We start from the raw sequence: 24,995 nt of genomic DNA on the forward strand, positions 1-24,995 counted from the left end.
TAAACTCAGTTCGTTTTGTAGTCTACAATTATGAATTAATGTCGCTACATGTTAAGCAGTAATGCTTAACACAGTAAAAGTTGGAAAAATCACACTTCTCAAATTGTAGATATTTATTTAAAGTAGCATGAAATATTGTAATCTAGACAAATAAATTATTTTCTTTCAGTAGATGTCTGTCAGCCCAGCAAATTTTGCTTGTAAAAATATTTGCTGAGATTGAGAGGAACACTTCCATTGCTTTTTAGCTCATCCTACCATATGCACACTAATGTTTTGTTGTTGTCTGTAGCCTTCATGCAGAAAAGAGGCAAATGTCTCTAGTTTGTATCTGTGATGCCTCTTCTGTACATCAAATTCAGAAATCTAAAAAACAGTTCTCAGTGGAGGAGATAAAATGATTCAATCTCTAACAACAAGATAAACAAAAAATGCAACTTTTTGACTAAACCATATAGCTTAGCTTATGTTTATGTATGCATCTGTAAGCCAATTGATTGTTTTCACATTTTTATCTAATATACATTTTGGATGCAGAGAAAATAACCTAAATGATGAAGCTGAAATAAATGCTGAATAGACTGCATAAAGTCAAGAGTAAAGTCCAGTGAAGAAATGGGACATGCAATTTAAGCTGAAGTAAATTCAATAAATGATTGTCCAACCTTAGGCTTGCTCAATTACTTGCACAAATTCTTCAATTTGAAATGCTGCAGGCCTACATGTGAGGCCTCGTTATAAAGACATTTGTGCTTTGCACCAACTAGCAGCAGTGAGTAACCGACAGATTCATCTCTTTGCAGTTCTATATCACATTTTCCCTTTTTAGAGTAATAGAGTGTGTGTCTATAGTAAGCACCATGGACGAAGTGAAACAACCTGTTTGTGTGGGCAAAACCAACATTTGCATATGGACAATTCAATAAAAAAAGAATGAAATACTGTAGGTCTGTGAATTAATAAAACATGTTTTATCTCTATATAATACATAGTCAACTTGTTTTTACAAATAAATCAATCATTTATTCTCTACATTGTTTGTATAATCTATATATTTTATTAATCTGCCATTCAATTTATTTAAATTGATCTCAATCTCTGTCACCAATTAACATAGAAAAGTGTCGGGTCGGTTAATTCCAAGGTCCATGGCTGTCTTTCCAAGACTGGTCATTGGTGGGCTACCCCCAGTGCTGACTCTGTCCATGCCTGCCGTCATGGGATAAAGCTGTAGAATCCCCCCATTCTGGATCACTGAGATCTCATTCTTCTTCATGGCTAGGCCGTTGGTTATAGCTGATGCGTAGCGGTTCCAGAACCCTGGATCCACGTTCATGGCCCGTTCCGTCAGGTCCTTCTGAAACATCTCTCCGAACTTCATGGCAGCTTCCCCACCCAGCAAGGCCAAGGGGTTCTCCACCGACAGACGCCTGCCTCTTCTGGCTGGTGCGTTGTTCCACATATGAGTGCCCATGTGTACCTAAAGAGAAATGGGGGAGAGGGGATGGAGGACATAAAACCCAAATACATGAACATTAGTCATAGCTATTAGCTAAGCTAAAAATATGCTGAAATAGTTTAAACCGCAGGTACTGAGTCTTAAGAGTGTTTGGGGAGAAAATACAGTCATTATAATCCCATTAAAATGTGTAGTACCTTCAGGTTTCCTTTAGTTGTGAATGCCCTGCCACAGATGGAGCAACCGAAAGGTTTCTCCCCTGTGTGGGTCCGCTCATGGATCTGTAGAGCGCTGGCTGAGGAGAAGTTCTTTCCACACGCATGGCAGTTGTGTTGCTTCGGGGTCCGTCGAAGTTGAGGTGGCCCAAGCAGAGAGGTGATTCCTGGGCTCACCAGAGATGGAGGAGCAGCAGGGACCTGGAGGCTGAATGGATGATGCAGCCCCTCGTTGAAGTTCATTGGTCGATGGTGCCCATTCATTTCAGATTTGATTATCCTTGGCGCAATGCTGGTAATCAGGCTAGGAATGCTTTGGCTGGAACCTAAAACAATTAGATAAAGGGATGTTTAGAGTTTTAATCAGTTGTGGGGATAACTTAATAAGATCGACATTTGCTAGATAGTGAAGGGGGAAAACAACATTTTCAACAGTTGTAGTGACAAAGAGCATTTAAAAAGGGAACACCTTTTTACATTGTTATTACACCTACTCTACACAACAGGTATTATCAGTTGATATTGTTATCTTACCACGTTCTTTACTCAAGAACAGCGTACTGTAAGGACTCTCCTGTTTCACACACTGCCTGTTAGGTTGCAACCCTCTCAGATCCAAAGTCACTCCATTTTCCAGTACCGGAGTTGAGGTGGGCGAATCGAATTGCTCACTCTTCACTGAGGCTGTGATCTCTTGGGACTCTCCACTGTGCTTCCCAGATGGGGAATTGCAGAGTTGGACCTCAGAATTGCTTTGCGCAGGTGACACTGGTACATGCATACAGGTGGACGATTCAGACACAGTTGGGCTGCCGGCTGCATTGTGATTCTGTCCTTCTCCCATTATAGAGGAGTGGATAGAAGCACGGCGCTCACTGTCCATAAAACCATTCATCATTGACTTTAGCCCAAAGGAGTGGTTTAGGTTCATGGTGGAGTCTATCATTTTCATTTGGTTCTCCAGTGCAGCTATGCTGAAGACAACAGCATCAGAGTTGGGAGGAGAACTAGAGACAGAGCTCAGGAGATTAAGGGTATCAACACCCCCCTCCATATTTTCTACCTCTTCTTCTTCTTCATCATCATCCTCTTCCTCCCCCATGGAGTTGTCATACATGAGGTCATTGTCATAGTTATTCAGGCTGTCAAAGTTCTTCTCGTGGAAGGAGAGATCATTGTCGAGGTCCTGTAGGCAGTCCATTAAGGGTGAGTTTGAGATCTGACCCCCCATATGCATGCGGATGTGCTGCTGTAGAACTACAGCGTTGGTGAACTTCTTCTGGCAGATGGGGCATGAATGTTGAACCCGGAGAGGAGGGTTTGCTCTGTGGACACCAATGTGTGTATTCAGGTTTCCTTTGGTGGTGAAAGCCCTGCCACACACCTTACATTTAAAGGGCCTCTCCCCAGTGTGGATACGGTAGTGCATCTTCAGCGCGCTTTGGCAGCTGAGCACACGGTGACAGAGGATACACTGGTTGGGGTCTGTTATCTTCTTGTCTATGTTCTCCACCAGCTGCTGGAGCTTTGAGGTCTCTGACGTTTGCATAGAGTCCAGGAGGCCACCGAATGGAAACGTTGCTTTGAACGGGTCAGAGGCCAGGGAAAGTGGTGAAAAGTTGGAAGTCCGAGCACTGGGCTCAGGTGTGGATGTGGTAATAGTCATGGCTTTACTTGTTGCCACAGTAAGTGGACTCACCCTGGGTCTAGTCATCCAGTTCTGGGACAGATGAATTTCCTCTGCTTTCAAGACATGGGAGGATTCCCCCTCCTGATTAGACTGTGGAGACTCTAAAGCTGTGGGAACACTAGTTTCATTGCCTGTAGTGTTCAGCGACAAAGACACACATTCACTTAAGGCTGGGGAAGGCCTAAAATGAGATTTGATGGGTGGTGTGACACTTAGAGATCCACTTGAGCTTCCCATAGTAGTGAGAGTGAAGGGAAGCTGAATGCCCATAGAGGTGGGTACCGTCGCTGAAACAGGCTTGCTATCCAGCCAAGTGGCTCCTGTTTTTTCAGGAGGGAATGACATGCCATAGGGAATGCCAGAGCTCGTTGGCACATTGTCTAAATATTCCGGCACTGGATAAGGGTTCATCTGAACACGGGGATACTTTTCTTTGTGTCTCTGGAAGTGGACTTTCAGGTTCCCTTTAGTGGAGAAGCGATTGCCGCAGAGGTTGCACTTGAAGGGCCTCTCCCCAGTGTGAGAGCGCAGGTGGATCTGCAGTGCGCTGTCGCTGCCAAACACTTTGGCGCAGAACCTGCACTTATGCTTGAAAAAGGGCTCCTCGGGGCTGGGCTTGGTGTCGAACATGGACACACTGGGCAGCTTGCCATTCCGGTGGTGCTTCATCAGGGCGGAGAGGGGGTCGAGGGCATTAGTCGTGGCTGCGATGCTGACCAGGGGGTTGGGGAAGATGACACTGCTGGGGGGGCTCTGAGGTAGAAACGGCAGGCTGGATGGTGAGCTGAGGAGACTGTTGCTCTGGTCCTGCATGGAGAGTGGGCTGGACGAGGTCAGGGTCTGAGTACAGCTACTGCTTGTGTGTGAGTATGAACCCATGCAGGGAGGATGTAATGAGGAAATATTGTTGCAGCTAGTAGGGGGAGGGGCAGAGTCGTCAGAGGGAGCTGAGGTACATCTAGCATCTCTCATGTGGGCCTGTCCATATGAAGTTTGTTTGGAGAGTGTGTGGGACCTTTCAAGCACAGATGCCGAAGACACAGACGCTTGCCCATTAACAGCAGAGGGTATGGTCCCAGACAGTGGTAGGACAGGGGGAGTGATGAGGCCTTGGGAGGGGAAAGGGTTTGGTGCCAGTGATAGGGCCCTGGAGACTGGGTTTAGTGCTGTTTGTGTGGGCTGTCTGTTCATGAAGGCCACCTGGCTACGGATCTGCTCAATAAGCTGCAACTGGTGGACCTGTTGCTGCTGCAAAGCCAGCAGGTGCTCTAGGATCACTGGGATGGCCGCTGTGGCCGCCTTCCCTCCTGCCCCACTACTGTGGAGGCTCTGGGAGAACTGGGCAACAGCCACCCGGGTACCGTGGAGGATCTCCAGCGTTACGTTCGTACTGGGCATGCTGCTAGTCACAGAGGACGACTGAGCTGAAGGGACAGCCAACTCAGTTATATCTGGGGGATTCTGGGGGCTAGATGACTTATATTTGTCGTGGTGCTGCTGCTCCACCTCCATGGATTCATCCTCCTTCTCACCCATGTTCATCTCCTCTAACATATCTGCGCTGTCATTATCATTATAATTCATAGGCTCCACCAGTTCAAGGCCCCCGTCCGCTGACTCCATGTCTGCTGAGTCCCTGTGGGCCAGGCTAAGAATGGCCAGGCTGAGGGTTGGAGAGGATCCAGCTGGGGACCCCTCAGGTTCAGGGATCCTCTCATCTTCCTTCACAATGAGGACCTGAGGAAGGTCCTCTGTGCAGCTTCTCTGGTGCTCATACAGTTCGGCCCAGGTGAAGTACTCAGCAATGTTTCTACACACATGGGTTTCCTCAATGCCACTGCGGCGCTCCTCCTCATCCATTCCCTCCAATAGAGCTGCATGGAAAACAGGGGGAGAAGAAAATAATTGTTAGTTAATATAACTACAGCAAGAGTAAACATTTTCAACGATAAACTAAATCTATAGTTTTCATTCTAAATGTGTAGATTAATTGCATCATATTAGACCCAGTTTCTACTCAATTCAATCTCCTTGTATGCAGCTGCTAATTTGATTTGGTTAATCAATCAAATTATGTGACCTACCAATTGTGCATACTGAAACTTAATGAAATGTATTGATTATTGATTCCCAATGCATTCATACAGTTAAAGTGCCATGTCCGTTGAGTACAAATTGGGTCTTTGAATGGCTCATTCCCTATTGCAATCAACCACTCTAATTTCCGCAGCAGGAATTTCAAATGCTATTCCACAACGCTTGGCTCTGTCAAACAAACAAATCACAGTCTATTAGAGCATGCCTGGGAAAAATGCACCATTATCTTTGTGAAATTGTTTACAAAATGACCTTCTGTAAACAAGCTGAAAACAAGTTCATAAAACAGCAATATTTCCAAATAATATTTCATATTTCATTCGAATTACTACATTCTGTGAATTCATGTGAGATTATATTTATAGTGTAGTAATTTAAAGAACAAAACAGGTAAATCCCAATAATTGATCTTCATTTAATAAATTCTATAGGAACCTTTTAAATTATTCATCTATAATGCTGCTTCTATTTGAAAGTAATAATTATTTTAACATGTTATCAATGTAGATCATTAAAAGATGTATTTATTGGTCTGATGTTGATATTAAATAACTTCACTAATACCTAGCTACACAATCCAGCTATAAGCACATAGCAAAGCATTTTTTTTTTATTCCTGGCTGCAAATACCTCCCTTGCACACACAAAACATTATATTTTAACATGATATTTATCTAGATATTGGACATGCAATAGCTACAGCTATGTTGATGTAAATTATATAAGGAATAAACAGACGTTCCTACAATCTCATGGCCTCTTGTTCAGTATCCTCAGTGATATTCTAGCAGCTGCAGTAACTGTAAAAAGTCTAGAGAGCTTCATTCTTTTAGACATTAAGCTTCTCCTAAATGCCCTCAAATCAATGCAGTTGACAGGGAAATCGCCATGGCATCTGTTAAAGCTGTGTGTTGTTAGGAGGCTGGCTGATGAGCATGCCAGCTGGGTAATGCTGGGAACTTCCAGCGAAACAATACGTTATGTGCATCCAAAATGGCATCCTATTTCCTATATAGTGCACTTTTGACCAGCGCCCACAGGGTTCCATTTTCAACCTTTCTTTTATTGCACATACACCCAAGTTGCTTTTCAATGTGTATTGAAACAACTTTTCAATGGGCATTGTGTGATGAATAAATTCAGTCTATAAATCTATAAAATCAGAAAAAAAGGGATAACTGTGCATGTTTACCCTTCTATAGAATAAGATAGAATGGAGATATGGCTTAAACTTATCATCAAAACATGAGTGCTGTGATCTATCCAAGGTTTAGTCTTTTCAGTACAACAAATAAATAAAATTGACATGTTTTTTGGATCACTGTTTGTTAAAAAACTAAACATTGTAGCAAAAACATTTTTGGGGGGTGCTTAAAAACTTGTTTCTTACTCTTTTTGAGTGCCTTCGTGGCACTGGTTGAAAAACAGGGCCATTGTGACAGCGCATACACAAAGCAGCTTCGATAATGTGCGCGCGTGTGTGTGTGTGTGTGTGTGTGTGTGTGTGTGTGTGTGTGTGTGTGTGTGTGTGTGTGTGTGTGTGTGTGTGTGTGTGTGTGTGTGTGTGTGTGTGTGTGTGTGTGTGTGTGTGTGTGTGTGTGTGTGTGTGTGTGTGTGTGTGTGTGCGCGCATGTCCAACAATGTCTGGCATACTCTGTGGTAAATAAATTGTAGTTCTGAGGGATTAGTGATGAGTGCTTTTTGAAGTCAGTTCGGTTTCAGTTTGATAATTTTTTTAAAAACGGTTATCAATTTCAGTTCCTATTGTTTTGTTTTCTAACATTAAATGCACTATGCATCATGAGAGTGCAATGCTGTAACAACACATAATAAAATAATTAATAAAAGTCCCATAATGGTAGTTACTGCTTATCTCTTATTAACCATAATTTGTTCACATTACTTGACTTTCATAAAATATTTCAGTTGTGTTTAATACATTTGTTTTATTTGAAGACTTTATTATTTCATTCCGAGTCATCATCTCATCTCTATAGATCTGCTGCCTATGCTGACAAATCACTGTTTAGTAGTTCTTCAAAGTAAATAAGACACACTTTTATGACTGCTGAATACCAACTAACAATCATATCATGTATTTTCAGATACCTTAGATATTTTCAGGTAGAGATACCAGCGAAACAACTGTTCTCTAATCCCTCTTGATCGCACATTCTTCTCTCACTGTCAGTGTCTGGACCACACTAACCTAACGTGCCAGGCGTAAAAGAAACACACAGACTGGACAAGTAGGTGTGCAATGGATTATGGGCATTGTAGTTAATTAACCTTGTTTCCAACTCAAAACTATGTAGAATATTAGCCTGTTGGAAACTACAACTCCCTACTACATGACACAGGTCAGGATTGATCAGATTTATCTTTAGAGAAACTGCCAAAAAATAAACGAAGGCGAATAAAAATAATTGAACCGATGTTGGTCAATTAGTTGTTTAAAACCTAGAAAATAGCAGACATTTCTGCACTAATTTATTGTCATACCAAGTTCAATAATAATTGATCGTGGACTACAGGAAAAGGAGGGCCGAGCACACTCCCATTCTCATCGACGGGGCTGTAGTGGAGCAGGTTGAGAGCTTCAAGTTCCTTGGTGTCCACATCACCAACAAACTATCATAGTCCTTGCTTCCTGCCATCCAGGATCTCTATACCAGGCAGTGTTAGAGGAAGGCCCTAAAAATTGCCAGACTCCGGCCACCCGAGTCATAGACTGTTCTCTCTGCTACCGCACCGCAAGCTGTACCGGAGCGACAAGTCTAGGTCCAAAAGGCTTCTTAACAGCTTCTACCCCCAAGCCAAGTCATATGACTGCTGAACAGCTAATCAAATGGCTACCCGGACTATTTGCATTGACCACACTCTTTAAAAAAATATATGATCTATTATCTATGAATAATCACTTTACATATTACCACGACTTACCTGTACCCCTGCACATTGACTCGTTACCGGTACACCATGTATATAGCCTCGTTATTGTTATTTTATTGTTGCTCTTTTATTTTTTAAATTTAGTTAATCTGTACATATTTTAACTGCATTGTTGGTTAAGGGCTTGTAAGTAAGCATTTCACGGTAAGGTCTACACCACTTGGATTCGGCGCATGTGACAAATACAATATTATTTGTTTTGATTTAATAACCTAAACAGCATACAAAACATTTCAGTAGAGAATCAGTGTCATTGGCTCATCTAAGTGGGTGGCCTCAAGATCACCAATGGTAAGTTACTGAGCAAACAGAAGTAAGACAATGATGCCATGATTAGCTCGAGTTGGATTTTCTAAAAAATATTACAAATATGTTTTCTAATTGATAATTCAAATACTATCATTCTTCATAGTAAATATAGGGAAAGTTGTTGCTGTATCAGAAAGCTACCTCAACAACAAAAACAGAAACACTTTTGATAATCTAGGTGGATATATTATGACTCTGACGCGAAATAAATGACACAATGCACTATCCAAACACAGGAACAAAGGATGGCCAAAATATATTTGTATTGTTTGTTTACAGTGGAAAGCAAAATCATTCACAGCAATTGATATTTTGATCTGGAAACAAACAGATCAGAGTGAGGAATCAGTTTACACAGCAATACATGCTTCAGAGGTCAATGGCACAGATGTACTAATTGCATTATGATTCTGACATGCAGCACTTGCCCCTTGTAGGGTGAGGTGGACAAAGGTTAAATCAGCAGGCTCAATCAAAGCTCATCTCAGAACACACCCCCTGCCTGGTGGGGGAAGGGACAAAGAAGAGCCTTGTTGGCACTCAATGCAATCCCACCTTTTCATCCTACTAATCTGCCACATTTGTCAACAATACAGGCCAAGCACGAAGACCCTAGAAAAAAAACGGCCTGATAGGTTGCCTAACATTGAATAACGGATAAATCCTACACAATCTTTGACTGAGGTTGGGGGGGGATATTTTTAAAGAATTACTCAAATAAATACCGTGCAGATAATGTAATAAACCTGATAGTAATGAATCATTTTGAGTTTAAGGACCTCTGAGCAAGATTCTGATTATTCTGATTTAATCATTGTGCCAAACCCTATTACAACCCGTTTACCACCATAACACTTCTAAAACATATCAAAACTAGATTATTTAATTATCACAAATTAATGTTACCATGAAATATATAATATATTATCATAAGGATAAATGTGCTATTACTGTAAAATATATTTATTTAAGTTGATATATCCATCAGCCATATGAGAACAATATTGGCCTACACTTATGTGCTGTCCAGAAAACTTTAAAAACATTTAGCCTTTGATTTGGAGGGAGGGAATAGCAATTGGTACAAATGACGAATATCTTAAACAAAACAAAAACTGTCATCTAGAATTTGTATCTATGGAAAATGGGAAAAAAATACTTTAAGACTATTTAAGAAATGTGTAAAAAGCATAAAATACGTTGTCTCAAATAGAACTAAATTAAAATAGTCATGTTTGAGTGTGGCTCAGATAAATATTTAAACAATGCAATTTCTTGTCTTGAATGGATTGAATAGATTAACGGGATAAATACTATATTTTTGTTGATATTCATATTTTATACATATAGGCTACTGTATCTGTAAAATATGAATCTAATCAGCGAATCATTTTCTGACCATTAGCCTCCCACTGGGCATTTCAACATGGATCATTTGGTAATATTTGTTTGAGACATTGATCAATGAGATTACAACCTATATTCCTCCACTCAAAAAGACAGCCAAAATATAGTTGAATTTCCATTGTGTTATCACTACGCTTTCAACCATCTAATAGCACAACCAAATTCCATTGTTAAAACAATATCAGATTTTTGGTTTCGTTGCCACCCAAATGTCTATCACTACGCTTTCAACTATTTAAAATCACAGTCCTATTGTTTCACTTTTTGGATGAGATGGAGATGTGATTCCAACATTTTACATTATTCATTTGTAGACAAACTGGAACCAAGTCAGTGGCACAGAACTATCTAATTAGAACATACATGGCCTTCAAATGTTGATATTTGGTTGCGTTGACAACCAAACACAATTGAACATCACTAAATATCATTACATTTGAAATCAACCCGAGCTTGAAACCCTAAGCCTCTGTATTGTTGACTGTTTTTGGTTGAATCCTGGATGAATTGAAACAATAGCTGTTGACAATTTTGCAAATGCTATATAGGCTTAAATAGCATAATTGATGATGTGAGTGATAAAGTACGGTCACATTTTGTTTGCTCTATTAAACTAACCCTTTTTTATGACATTGATAGCAACAGAAAATCTATTTCATTTTTAAGTGGAGATCTCTCAACAATCATTCTCTCCATAGCACATTGGTCATAGTCAGTGACAAATATCATAGCTCAGCAGGGCTTGTTTAGAACCTTTGGTGGGAGATCAGAGGGTAGCTGTAGATAGATCAATTCTCCAGTAGGAGGTGCTGCCCAGCCTATTGTTTTTTTTCTGATAGTGGAAATAATGTTGAAGATCTGACATTGTTTTAAAGGTACAAATTCAACATATTTTATACTAGGTTTGTCTATGTTAATATATGGTTACAATGATGACATCCTGTGGTTTAAATTTCACCCTCAAAACAACAGTTTACTTCTATGCTTTTTTTTCAAATACAATGTAGATTTTACGTCACTATATGTTGACAAAATACCTTGAAACAACGTCGATTTAACCAGTTTTTGCAAACTTTCAATTACAGTACAATATGAAAAATTATATGACATATACGTTTTCTTTTCCATACCTGAGGATCAATACAGTTTAATAAAAAAACTAAAATAGCCTATAAAGCCTACCTCTTTCAAAAAACGAAGTAGGCTAATGGACCTGCCCTAATTATCTTGGAAACTTCCACAATCCAAAACCGAACTCTCATTCTAGACTTATAACTCCTTGTGTAAATCATATGTCAATTGTACCATAGTTGCCTACCATATGTGTGACAATGAACATTTTTTATGACATAGCTTTTCATTAACATTATACAGTTACACTAAAGTATAATATACACAGACAGGGAGCTGACGTGGATCCTCTTTGAAACTACTTCCTTTTTATAAATGGGTCAAAATAATGTCATATGACTTCATGATAAATGTAATAACAACAACAATACATTTTTTTATGTACTTGTAGGGCCAAACTGTTTCAATATTCCTTCACATCGAAAGGATATAGCCTATAGATAGGCTACACATCTCTCAGGACACATTTCTACCATTACCTGTGGGCAAAATTGCACGCATAGCTCATGAAAGTGTGCTTTGATATCGATCAGACAATAATCTATCCGGAGTTATCTTATCATATCCGAGGGATTTTTTATGTATTTATGCTAATGTATATTATTTATCCAGGCTATAAACGAACATTTATTTATAACACTTTCTTATATTGAATAAGACATATCCCACTGAGGTGCAGGATAAAGACCGTTGAACATCTGCTCTCATTCACAGTAGTCCTGATTTTTTGTGACAACTTGGGAAGTAAAGGAAATAATAAAATCGTTTTTTTTAAGTCCCTGACTCTAATAAAAAAAATATATATATAAGGCAAAGGGTTATAATAATATATGAATGGTTAGGAAGGATTATAATAAGATATTAATTAATAACTATTCGAGCTAAATAGGCCTGCTGTAGCCTAGTATAGTCTGGCAATCAAATATGCATATGAGAACTTTTTTTAATGCTTTTTTTTGTTGGATAAAAGTGTGTGTGAATCTCACGTACCATGTTCTGTGGCGACGTCAGTTTGCAACGCTTCTTCGTCCAATTTGAGATGTTGTGGCTTCGCTTGCTTGCGGCGGGACATGTTGTCAGTTCTCTGCTAGTTGCTCTTGTTGCATTTGGCGGATACATCAGCATCTAACAAATAAAACCCGTCAGAGAGAGTCGGGTCTGTGAAATAAGGGATAACCTATTAGCTGGTGTTACTTACCCATGTGCAGATTGCGCATGTCGGTGTAATTATGATGGAGGATAATGCTTGATGACTCTTGGTGGCTTTCGATGGGGGATTGGCTTTCGATGGGGGATTGGCTAAGGTCCAGCTGACCCACACTAGATATGGAAATGAGGGATGGATTTGATAATTACACTACACTTTGCTTCCTATCCACCTGTCTTTCCGCACGGTCCACCATACAACAGTGATGGACATTACTAAGTCGAGAACATTTATCTCCCTTCTGGTTGGTTTTGTTCTGTTTTTACCCGCCACACTTTTGTAAATGTATTTGTGCCATTCGTTTTTATTGTAGCCTACCTTTTCCCCAACGCGTCTTTAAGTTTAAGTCCCATTGTTATCACAAGTCCTTTCTTTTAATTTACTCCACTTCCATTTCTGTTTTTTTTCCCACGCATTGAGTATTGTACTTTATTTTGGAGGTCTACACATGGATAACAAAGTCCTGGCTGGAAAAGTGTTGCCCATTGCCTTTATCCTCCTCGTCTTCTATTTCTCATGAAGCTGAGCGGAGGAGGGGGAAAGTAAAACAAAAAAATGAAGATAGCAAGAGTCCGGTTCAGGTGCCCAAAAAGATGTCACGGGGCCGTGATCGAATCCCTATCTAGTTATTGCGTATTCCCAGACCGACGGCGAATCTCATTGCGATGGTCGTTCCGTGGAGCGGGTTCTTGGTCTTCCTTGCCCGCAGCTGCTATTCTTTAGAAGCCTCCGCCTCTAGTCCATTATGAGAAGCCCTGCAGCCGAATGTGATAGGCGACCGCTAGGATGCCACAGAAGGTGTTGGAAGCGTTACTTCAGTTTCAGCGACCTCCCACAGCTGATGTTTCAGTTGGCTTATGGAGCCATTTTACTGGGTTGATAAGTTGTTTTCCCAAACAATCAAACTGAGTGTAACTAACATTAATTAGCCTATAGATAATTAAATTACAAATGTCACTTTTGAGGTTTCACGTCTTACTAACAATACACGGTTGTAAGAGTTGTGTGGCTATAATTCACTAATCATTCCCTGTCTGAGATAATATTATGTTTGAAATTAAATGTATCAAAGTGGGTGTTTTAGTTATGGCCCTCTCATCAGCTATTGTTTAAAAGTCTGTAATTATGGTGTTAAAATATGTGGCCTGCCTGGAGAGGGCAGAATCAGCTGTTAATAACTGCATATAGGACTACTACACAACACCTTGTATTGATCGCCTTGTCTCCCATTCCCTTGGTATAGAGAGGTAAGAAGACCCACTCCTTGAGGAATACAATTTATTTTGACCTATCAGCTTCCTGCAGACTTATGATGAGTAGCGAGAGTGGTTGAGAGCTGTCTTATCTCGAAACTTAACCCTCCTTGATATAATATTGATTCTTTATAACTAGCTCGGCACACAAACTACCTACTTGACCACTATCATGTACAACTACAATGCTGGAACACTGATCTCCTGCTTCTGCAAAGAAAATCCTATTTTGAAACAGTTTGTATGATTTCATTTCAGTACTGTACTTTTACCAAAGAGAAGCACAATGCAGTACAGACACAGATCAGCCTACTTAAACTGAATGTATGAGTAAATGATTTAATCCAATAGGATAGTGCATCACATGCATGCTATAACAAAGAAGTGCATGAGCTCCAGTAGAGGGAAGGGTTTAGGGAAGTGTTTCTTTCCCAGGGACCAGGGAGATTTGTGGTGTTCTGTTCGTTCAACCTTCTGATTATTGAGATTTATTTTTTTACAGTATCAGCCTACTTTAGATTGTTTTCACCGTGGGGCCCAGTTAGACTTTCTCAATCCTGATATGTGCATGCAGGATTTTTTTTTTCTTCCAAAATACATTGTTATAGATGGTAAACAATTGTATGTGTATACAAAAAACATGTTTACTGCATTTTGTCTGTGCCACTAAAGTCTCCACGAAACAAGAAGCTCGTTTCAAGGCAAACAACGTCTTGGAGGCCAGTGCTCAAGTGTACATATGGAAGTGCTTCCTGTGGCATGCTTTTGTGTGCATTGATTACAGTGGGGTGTGATTTACTACTGGCCAAACGGATGAGCAGATTTGACCCCCCTCCGTCAGGATCTGTCAGCTGAGGAATGTGTGTACTATGTGGGTTTGGTGACCTACAATGAAGATATGACATCCTGTGACCCCTGTCCCTGTCCCTGCTCAAACACACTGATCAGCAAGACAGCAACCGCAAAATGCTAAGCTTTGCATTATGGGTTAGACAACAGATGACTGACACCAACAGGCCTGGTGAGGGCTGTACAAGGAAGAAAAATTGAATTATTTTGGGACACTTTCACATCTATTTGGAGAGACAACACCATTTCTCGGACATTGAGCAACATTGTAGGTGTTTTACTATTTACCACATAAGAAACACCTTACATTAACTGGCACCTGTGTAGTAACGCTGTAATTACTATTGTAGCAACATTACATAAGCATGTTACTTATCAGTTTGGCACTATTGATAGTAAGCTTCTATAGTTATCACTTGCTATTACTTATTTGAAAATATCATTCCACAAAAGGGTTATCAGAGGAGCACCATGTTTGGCAACATTCTGTGCAGTCCGCCTGCACGCTACACCGTTACAAAATAGATAACAAAATAATTACACCCATACTGAGGGTCTGTTTCCTCGTATAATCACACAAAGAGATTTTTCTTGAAAATGATCATCAATCACAGCCTGGATCAATACAGTGGGGCCTGGCTGCAATGGCCTGATAACACAATCAATACTGGGTATTTGGATTTGAATTAATACATGACAGAGAGTCAGACCTTATATCATGAAATATTATGATCTAAGCTCTGTCCCTTTAGTGCACCAAAGGTGTTCTTGATATCTGTAACCGTTAATCAGATGTAGTTGGGATCAAGAACCTATAGGTGTAAAGAGTTTGCGAAACAAGAGTCAGTATAGTGTGTGTGTGTGTGTGTGTGCTTCTTCAGCTCTGCCTTCTATACATGATGGCATGTGCGTGGGAAAGAAGGGTTTTGTTTTTGTCCACACATCCCTTGACATGAAAGTGGGGGGCTTCAGAGTGGTGCAGCGGTCTAAGGCACTCTATCTCAGTGCTAGATATTGCTAGACCACAGATCCTGGTTCGATTCCAGGTAGTATCACAACCGGCAGTGATTGGGAGACCCATAGGGCGCCGCAAAATTGGCCCAGCGTCGTCCGGGTTAGGGTTTGGCCGGGGTAAGAATTTGTTCTTAATTGACTTGACTAGTTAAATAAAGGTAAAAATTAAATATATATATATATATTTCTCCTAGTAATGAAACCATTATTTTAGAGGAGGCACAACAGCCTTTTCCTGCATTCTAGAGCCATAATCATAAAAAAAATATTTTATATATATTTTTCTGCATACGTTATCTAAGTATACCTCTTCACCTGTTCAATTATCATTTTATTGAGGGTATCATTCTGACCGTTGTAAATCACACATCTCAATATACTGCACTAATGGCTAGGATATTTCATCCAAATTACAACACAGTACATAGAATCACAACATATGCTATCAATAGAGGCATATAACATGGCATCATAATTAATACACAAATCTGATATTGTCATAACGTGCCAGATTACATTTAATCCAAGGATTTTTCTGCATATCTAAGCATACCTCTTGAGCTGTCTGTATCCTCCTGACTGGTGGTTCTTTTTTTTTAAAGAAAATAAATATGCTTCTCTGCATCTCTGCTATAATCTGGGGAAAAGATTGAAAGGAATGTGAGTCTTACTCAGTACATTTAGTAATTGCTTGCTTTTCTAAAGTTTAGCAACCTTTCCAGCAGGCATGCCAGCTAAGATAGTTACACAAGCTACTTGATTGATACCCTGAATTGGCTTGATAGCTACACTAATAGAACCATATAGGGTTCTTCGGTTTGTCCCCATAGGATAAACCTTTTTGGTGTAATGTAGAAACTTTTGCAAATGGTTCTACCTAGAACCCTATATGAAGGGTTCTCCATAGAACCCTCTATGAAGGGTTCTACCAAGAGCAATTGCTGGAACCATCTATGAAGGGTTCTACCGAGGAACCATTTTATCTTTGGAGGGTTCTTTCTAGAATCGTCTATGGATGGTTCCACCAGCCTTATTAGCCCTTAAAATAAAATTCTTTATGACAATAAGTACAAAAGGCTTTTCTGTGAGGGCCTAGTTCTACCCTAACACACTGTTCTGCATGCGTCTATGTAACCCTGACTTGTTCACCGGACGTACTACCTTGTCCCGTATCTGCTGTTTTAGACTCTCTCTCTCTCTACCGCACCTGCTGTCTCTGACTCGGCTATGAAAAGCCAACTGACATTTACTCCTGAGATGCTGTCCTGTTGCACCCTCTACAGCCACTGTGATTGTTATTATTATTTGAACCTGCTGGTCATCTATGAATGTTTGAACATCTTGGCCATGTTCTGTTATAATCTCCACCTGGCACAGCCAGAAGAGGACTGGCCACCCATCATAGCCTGGTTCCTCTCTAGGTTTCTTCCTAGGTTCCTGCCTTCCTAGGGAGTTTTTCCTAGCCACCCTGCTTCCACATCTGCATTGCTTGCTGTTTGGGGTTTTAGGCTGGGTTTCTGTATAGCACTTTGTGACAACGGCTGATGTAAAAAGGGCTTTATAAATACATTTGATTGATTGATTAGGAAACTCCCGGTTTACAGGCCACGTCAGGCCTGCAAGTCACATTATGCTGGCTTGCAAAGTGATGTATAAATCCTATTGGAATCCAGCCAGAGTTAGGATATCCAACAATTTGATATTTTTATCACTTGCAACTTGCATTCAATATGACTGCCAGGGTAGGAAAGATTGAATACTTAGACTAACTCAATCATATAAACTGGAACAACCATCCCAGTACCAGGTGCAATAAGTGGTATAATTACTAACAGATTGGATTAGTTTAGAATTTATGTATTTATTTATTTATTTATTTATTTATTTATCTTTGTGTAGCATTAAATGAATCAACCAATCAATGCACATGTAAAAACACAATAGAGCATACTGGGAAATATGGCTAAATGTAGAACCCTTCTTGCCTTCCAAAAAAATCATTCTTGCCTTCTAAATAATCATCAAAGAACCCTTTCTTCCAAAATCAGTTCTTTGGATGTTAAAGGTTCTGTGTAGAACCCTTTGCCTTACAAATAACCCTTTTTTCCCTAAGAGTGTAGTTATGAGGTTGGGAGATTGGGAACCTATCTAGCTGGCTCGCTAAAGCCAACTTCATAACATTGCTAGGTGGCTAGTATTACAGAGAAATAACAAAACATTTTTGTTTTATTTATTCATCAAGAAGGAATCAATAGGCTACAAATTAATTTACAAACATACCTCCTGCGAGTCCTGTACATCACCAGCAGCTAAAATCAAATCAAACGCAGTGTGTGTCACTACACTCTTTCTCCCCCACTGACGATACTGTCTGCACGCACTAGAGTATCTAGCGCCCTGCCAAGCATATCTTTGCTCTGTGGTGCACCTTGGAAGGAACCACTTGCTAGGGAGAATAGGGGACGGTACTTTTTGTCTGGTCCAGCTAGTGTGCCCCCTCTGCAAAATACCACTGACAAATAGTTGTATAAATAATTAGGATCGTGGGCTTAAAAATGAAGTCTGGAAGTTAATTTAACATGTGAATCTTTTTTAAACAGGACAGATCTGAGGGGACACGTGCCCTTGTGCCCCCTGTCGGCATGACTTGTTTGAATGAAACTGTAATGTTGTTTTATGCTACAGGTACAGTATGCCTTTGTCCCAACAAGGATGAACAAGAAGGAGAACTACATATGTTTTTCAAGACCCCAATATAATATTGTTAAGTTGATAATACAGCTCAGAAAGGCAAGCTAATATACCAAACCTTAACTAATCTGCCATAGAAACTAAATGGGTGCAGGTACTGTACCTCATCACAAAGTTCAAAAATAAATCACAAGTGAAGAAAGAAGGGAAATGAACAAAGAGTGATAGACAGCTTTAGGTTATGTAGAGCGGGGCTGAGTGGACGAGACATTTCTGATCGCTTTAATTCACCATATCCGACCAGGGAGCCTCTCTCTCTGTTTCTCTCTCACCCACTGCTTTTATCTGGCACTGTGTTACAGTATTGATTTTTTTTTTTTATCTTTAATGCTGGATAACAGGACAGAGCGCTAAGGGAGCCAGAGTGAATGGTGAGTTTTCCTCCAGATTGCTGCTATTCTCCACCTTATTGCCTCCTGTCGTTCATGGTTTCACATGATGTCCAGTGTGTCAGGATTGCCTTCCAGAAATAAACAAGCTGGATGACGATACCACTGGCCTGGGATAGAGATGATGAGAGGAGCTTAGATGGAAACTACAACAAAACAACCTTTTACACCTAAATCTACATTCTACCTCTGCATGGGACATGACTGTTGTAAATATTTGCTCTGACTCTATGAGTAGAACTATCCTGGGACATTGTTATTTCAATTCACAGCATATGGTCATGACATTGTCATGTATTTGTCAATGTATCAATCAAATGCCCAGTTCCAATTATGACTATGCAAATTCCTTATAACTAACATTATGGTTTATTTAACATACAGGTGTGATTACCTCAGAAATATACAACACTTTTCTAATTATTAAGTGAGTGGATTTCCTCATTTTGTAGTTACACAAGAGACAAGGCGTTTAGCTAATTCTCTAATTTAACACATCTAGTAACAGACTGGATAAACATTATAACACCTCTAGGACTGACATCCTCAAACAAGTAGGTGACTTTTTATGATAGGGTTGGGAGTTTTGTTGGCATTTAAGCTTGTATAACAACCCTATCTGAAACAAAATGGTGGATTTATGGAAATGATTTATTTTAACCACCTCCAGGGAGTACATGGAAATTACAACAATGAGTGCAATTTAACAGTGGTTAAATAAAGCCTGTGAGCATATAACATCTAACAGTGGTTAAATAAAGCCTGTGAGCATATAACATCTGACAGTGGTTAAATAAAGCTTGTGAGCATATACCATCTGACAGTGGTTAAATAAAGCCTGTGAGCATATACCATCTAACAGTGGTTAAATAAAGCCTGTGAGCATATACCATCTAACAGTGGTTAAATAAAGCCTGTGAGCATATACCATCTAACAGTGGTTAAATAAAGCCTGTGAGCATATACCATCTAACAGTGGTTAAATAAAGCCTGTGATCATATAACATCTGACAGTGGTTAAATAAAGCCTGTGAGCATATACCATCTAACAGTGGTTAAATAAAGCCTGTGAGCATATACCATCTAACAGTGGTTAAATAAAGCCTGTGAGCATATAACATCTAACAGTGGTTAAATAAAGCCTGTGAGCATCTAACATCTAACAGTGGTTAAATAAAGCCTGTGAGCATCTAACATCTAACAGTGGTTAAATAAAGCCTGTGAGCATATAACATCTAACAGTGGTTAAATAAAGCCTGCGAGCATATAACATCTAACAGTGGTTAAATAAAGCCTGTGAGCATATACCATCTAACAGTGGTTAAATAAAGCCTGTGAGCATCTAACATCTAACAGTGGTTAAATAAAGCCTGTGAGCATCTAACATCTAACAGTGGTTAAATAAAGCCTGTGAGCATATAACATCTAACAGTGGTTAAATAAAGCCTGTGAGCATATAACATCTAACAGTGGTTAAATAAAGCCTGTGAGCATATACCATCTAACAGTGGTTAAATAAAGCCTGTGAGCATATAACATCTAACAGTGGTTAAATAAAGCCTGTGAGCATATAACATCTAACAGTGGTTAAATAAAGCCTGTGAGCATATAACATCTAACAGTGGTTAAATAAAGCCTGCGAGCATATAACATCTAACAGTGGTTAAATAAAGCCTGCGAGCATACAACATCAAAAGAAGACTCAAGGCACAATATAATTCAGACACATTTAAGACTTGAACTAGTAAAGACCCTGTTATTACAGAGAATGGTTAAAGTATGGGAAGGTATCAAATCGTTTATGTGTTGATCTCAGTGTGTCTTAATGTGGCAAAGGTTATTTAGTAGCAACCTATATTGATACCATGTGAGACCAGCCTCTCCAAAAGTTACAGGATATATAAGGTCGTTGTAACTATTTTGAATACTACAAATGAGAGTATTGTAGACCTTTATCATAGCTGTTTTCTTGGAGAAAAAAGGGGAATATATTATTGGATGTACCAGTAGGATGTCGTTTGTGTTGTTTCAGGATGTCCCGTTAATGTTTTTTTAGATAAAAGGACAACCAAGGAGTCCTTTCGTAGCCTTCCTCAAAAAGCATCCTACACTCTTATAAAAAAGGGTTCTTCGGCTGGCCCCATAGGAGAACCCTTTGAAGAAACCTTTTTTGGTTCCATCGAGAAACCTTTCTAGAGAGGGTTCTACATGGAACCAAAAAGGGTTTTCCTATGGGGACAGCTGAAGAAGCCTTTTGGAACCCTTTTTTTTCTAATAGCGTACCTACTGATATCCCTTTGTTGATTTCTAGCTTTAGCAAAACCAAGTTTTTATACCAGTCCAGCGGTAATTTAGCTGTCAATATGTCCAGACAAACTTTTTAGAGAGGGCTGCAAAGTCAGAGAGGGCTATTGCAAGAAACTACATAAGATATCTTTTCAGTTAATATTAATTATTGCTTTTCTGGAGAGTTTAAAATTGGGATCCTTTGCTCCCGAGAAGGGCATTTCTGGGCATAGAGTCGACGTGGAAATGAATAATATAGAAAATATTTAGAATATTTCAAAAACAGATCTTTTCCCTTTTCCCTAAAATTCCACTACTTTTATTTTGTATCTCAAATAATGCAACATCAAAATAAATCAAGTTGACAATTAATGTTCGCTGCTGGACAAGGATTGTCCTGAATTGCAAGAATCCTACTAGGTTTTCAATGTCGACATTGGCATTTGTCATTGAAATGGAAACTGTGAAACATTTGCTGAAGTTGTAACGCTACACTAACTAGCATCTTTGACACATTAAAGCAACATATGTAAAGATTCTGGAGCCTCTATCCAGCATGTGAGTCTCAGTAGGAGACAGGGGACAAGATAACGATTTGGAAACTCATCCCTAAAGCATGCTGGGAGAAACACATAACCATTTTTAAGTACTCATAATTCACCTATACAACTGTCACCTGATTACCCACATAAATGAATGACTCATGAACGAGGATGGTATAGCATGAACACCAGAAACTAACCAGAATGAAACCACTTCCTCCTGCACTTTTACATACAGAAATGTCATTCTACATTCGTACATCTACACTTTTCATAAGTACAGCAAAAGTAAACCATAGTGCATTTCAGATGCATATAATAGTTTATTTTTATTTTTAGAAATGCTCGACAAGATGGTGTGTCTGAAAATAGTTCCCCCTACTTACATGCCACTTGTGTGAGATCACAGATGCTTGCATTTGTAGTTTTGAAGCTCTGTACACCGATCGGGAATAAACAGACGGTGGCAATGACGTGTCTGAATTTATGAATTAGCTGGATTCCTCTCTGCCTGTAAAATCTCCTCAAACAGACATTTCAAACAAAACAGAACCTGGGAGGACTAAACAATTATTTGAGTAGGATTGCATTTATTCTTCACGGAAATTAGTGTTACCTTTCCCCCAAAAATATGTTGAATTAGTGTAGGTTATAAACAAGAGATGGCTCGGGCAATTTGAAAATGAATAGAATTCAATGAAGTTCAGCAAGGCTGGCAAACAAAGTGATTTTACTCCTACCCATTCAAACGCTTTTACACTCTAAATCTTTTGTCACTGTCTGCATACATTGAAAAAGAGGCATGAAAAAAGTCTCAGACCCATTTTTATGTGAATGTTGACTAAGAATGGTCTCCATCTGTGTAAACTGTCTGAAACCGGGACTTCCTGTGAGTCAGTCTGAAGCCTGAAGCAATCAAAGATATTTATCATGCAAGATGGCACACATTCCCATGGTTACGCTTTGTTACTGGTCTCCAATACATTGAGTCCCAAATATATTCTGCAGTGTTGGGAGTTGGGACAGGTCAGTGTGTCTTATACCTCTAAAATGCCCTAGTTAAATCAAAGCTAACTTTTAAAGCGACACTCAGCAGTTGAAATAATAACAAAGCTTACTCCCACAACACTGTTTGACAAATGTTTTAGACCACTCTCAAATTCCTACACAGAGCTATGGAGTCAAGGAGTCACCATGCATGATATCAAAAGTATAGTTTTGACCATGTTTTGAGGCTATAGAGTGGTTGTTTACATTTAGTTTGTTTACAAACATTGGAATAAAACAAGTAAATGTGAACAACCACTCTATAGCCTCAAAACACAGATTTCCCCACTAAGGTTGTAAGTATGACATTACTGTACATTTCAGTGCCTGGAAGACATCTTTTTTTTAATCCAAAAGTCCAAAGATATGATCCTAACGCTGCCTTCTCATGTACATTTGAGATAAACAAGAACAAGATTCATTAATATATGAGTCTCATATACAAGGTAGGTTCATACCTAATGTTTCAGTGATCAAGAGAACTCAATAACAGGTTCAACAGCAATGTTTTCCCATATCCCCTCATTCTTACTATGGACATTTGCAGTGCCTCTATAAGTCTGTCACAGGCCATCCTTCGCATGTTCTTCTGAATATCCTCATTAATGCAAGCTTTGTTTTATAGGGTTCCACATAATGACATGTTCGGCGGTTCAGAGAAAAAGTGAACTCGTCCAAACAAACCCAGGGGATCATAGGACGGAGGGGGGGCGGAGGACAGGAGCCATAAACGGCACGACGGCTTCCCAGGGTCTCTTTTCCTCTCCCTTGCTCTCCTGTCCTCTTCGGTGATATTAGTGTTTCTCTATGACACTTAAAGTTAGCATCCTCCATTTATCAGGGAGGATACTGGAGTGATGGGTTTCTGCAACTACTTATTGAGATTGTAAATAAATGCCACAGCATCAAAGGGCTAAGAAGATGGAGACTAGATTAGGAGAGATTAGGAGAGACTGTAAAGGCTCCATCCATAGACTTTATGACGGTTTTCCTCTGCTACAGTGAGATGTTCTTCTTTTACAATCCCACAGTAAAATATATAACTTGTTTGTTTTGGAAAATTCATAAATTGGGGTCATCATTTCTCGGTTGGAGTTTTCTTTTTTATTACCTGTGAATTTCGCATATGTTGTGCAATTTAAGAGCAGCTGCCCCTAAAAAGCAACTTCTCGTTTTGAAATGGCCTATGGCGAATCAATATGAGTCTGAAACATTTATTGTAAATGTCAAAATTGACTACAAAGTGTAAATGGGATAATTTTGGTCATAAAGTCATTCTTGTCCTAAACTGAGATTTTCAAGATGATAGGAAAAAAGTGTATGTCACAGGATGAAGGGTACTGTACAGTTTTACTTGGGTTGGGTTTATTTGAATCCTGCCCACATACCCGCAGTTGGCAGCACCCAAGTAATCATCAATTCGGAGAGCAGCTGCGAGATTGTAATGCCCTCTCCATTGGGTTTGAGATTCCATATCCCTATGGGGCTAGTTAGGGACCATCAGTAAGTTATACAATGTATGTATAAGGGACAATATTTTTAAAATGTCAATAGCTCCAAATTTCAATGACTTAAAAGCCTCAAACCAATTATAAATTGTAAAAATTAATATTGAAAGCATTTAATGAGGTAACTTAAAGATGTGCAACATGAAAATATTGTTCCGTTTACATTGTGTAATTTATTGACGGTCTCTAACTAGCCCCAGAGATAGGCTATGTAATCTCAAACCAACTATGTCACGGTTGCACACCAGCAGGCTGAAGCTAATTGGCTAAAGAGGTTGGCTAGCACTAGCTAGCCTAGGCTACTTCAAGACACGAGACCTGGTTAGACTGGTTAGACTGTTTCAAGCTATCTAGAAGGCGGAGTTACTGTACACTTACCATGTATGAACACACATACACAAGAGACACCCACATTAAACCACCACCCTAAGACAACTCTCGTCATGGCCGCTGCATTTCTTAACGACCAAAATGAAAAACAAGGCCAAATCAGGAAGTTCAGCCTCCCTGTGAGCATTTTTCTCTGGCACTTGTAGTTTTTCTTGGGTCGGGTTTAAACACATATGTGTCAAAACATATAAAGACAGACTTTTAGAAAAAAGTATTAATGTCAAACAATGTAATCTTCTATCTTCTATCACCACAAGGAGTCGCTACAGTGCGATGAGCCAAGTAAATTACCCATCATCATCTGGGTCAAAATATATTCACAATATCTGACCTGTCACTAGAGGTTAATCAAATAAATCATACTAACTCCATCTACCATTACTTTTTTACCCCCCTATATTTTATTGGATCATCAATGAGTGTGTGAGCTAGATAGAGGTCTAAATTAGTCCTAAAGATCAAATAAAACATGTTTCTTGACTGGTTTTAGACCTCTATC

The 24,995-nt window shown here is 39.5% G+C and overlaps 1 protein-coding gene across 3 annotated transcripts; it reads right to left on the minus strand.

The window, feature by feature from the left end:
* Positions 1-101: 101 nt before the first annotated feature.
* On the minus strand, positions 102-17,949 carry sall3b (spalt-like transcription factor 3b). Of its 3 annotated transcripts, XM_035795029.2 has the most exons (5): positions 12,459-13,411; positions 12,251-12,385; positions 2,209-5,238; positions 1,657-2,000; positions 102-1,480 (listed from the first exon to the last, which is right to left on the minus strand). In XM_035795029.2, the coding sequence occupies exons 2-5, from the start codon at positions 12,330-12,332 to the stop codon at positions 1,109-1,111; spliced, it is 3,828 nt and encodes a 1,275-aa protein (XP_035650922.1). In that variant the 5' UTR covers positions 12,333-12,385; positions 12,459-13,411; the 3' UTR covers positions 102-1,108. The 3 variants fall into 3 exon arrangements, with proteins under 3 accessions (XP_035650922.1, XP_035650924.1, XP_052327867.1); XM_035795031.2 differs by lacking the exons at positions 12,251-12,385; positions 12,459-13,411 and adding an exon at positions 17,864-17,949; XM_052471907.1 differs by lacking the exon at positions 12,459-13,411 and having other exon boundaries at positions 12,251-12,435.
* Positions 17,950-24,995: the final 7,046 nt, after the last annotated feature.

Source organism: Oncorhynchus keta, chromosome 20 (assembly GCF_023373465.1).
Source record: "Oncorhynchus keta strain PuntledgeMale-10-30-2019 chromosome 20, Oket_V2, whole genome shotgun sequence".
NCBI lineage: Eukaryota > Metazoa > Chordata > Actinopteri > Salmoniformes > Salmonidae > Oncorhynchus > Oncorhynchus keta.

Bases quoted from the DNA above. Each gene is read 5' to 3' on its own strand.
- sall3b (XM_035795029.2), bottom strand. From the start codon at position 12,332: ATGTCCCGCCGCAAGCAAGCGAAGCCACAACATCTCAAATTGGACGAA. The intron at 5,239-12,250 runs GTACGTGAGATT...TTTTCCATGCAG, and splicing joins TGACGTCGCCACAGAACATG to CTCTATTGGAGGGAATGGAT. The intron at 1,481-1,656 runs GTACTACACATT...ATTTCTCTTTAG, and splicing joins CAACTAAAGGAAACCTGAAG to GTACACATGGGCACTCATAT.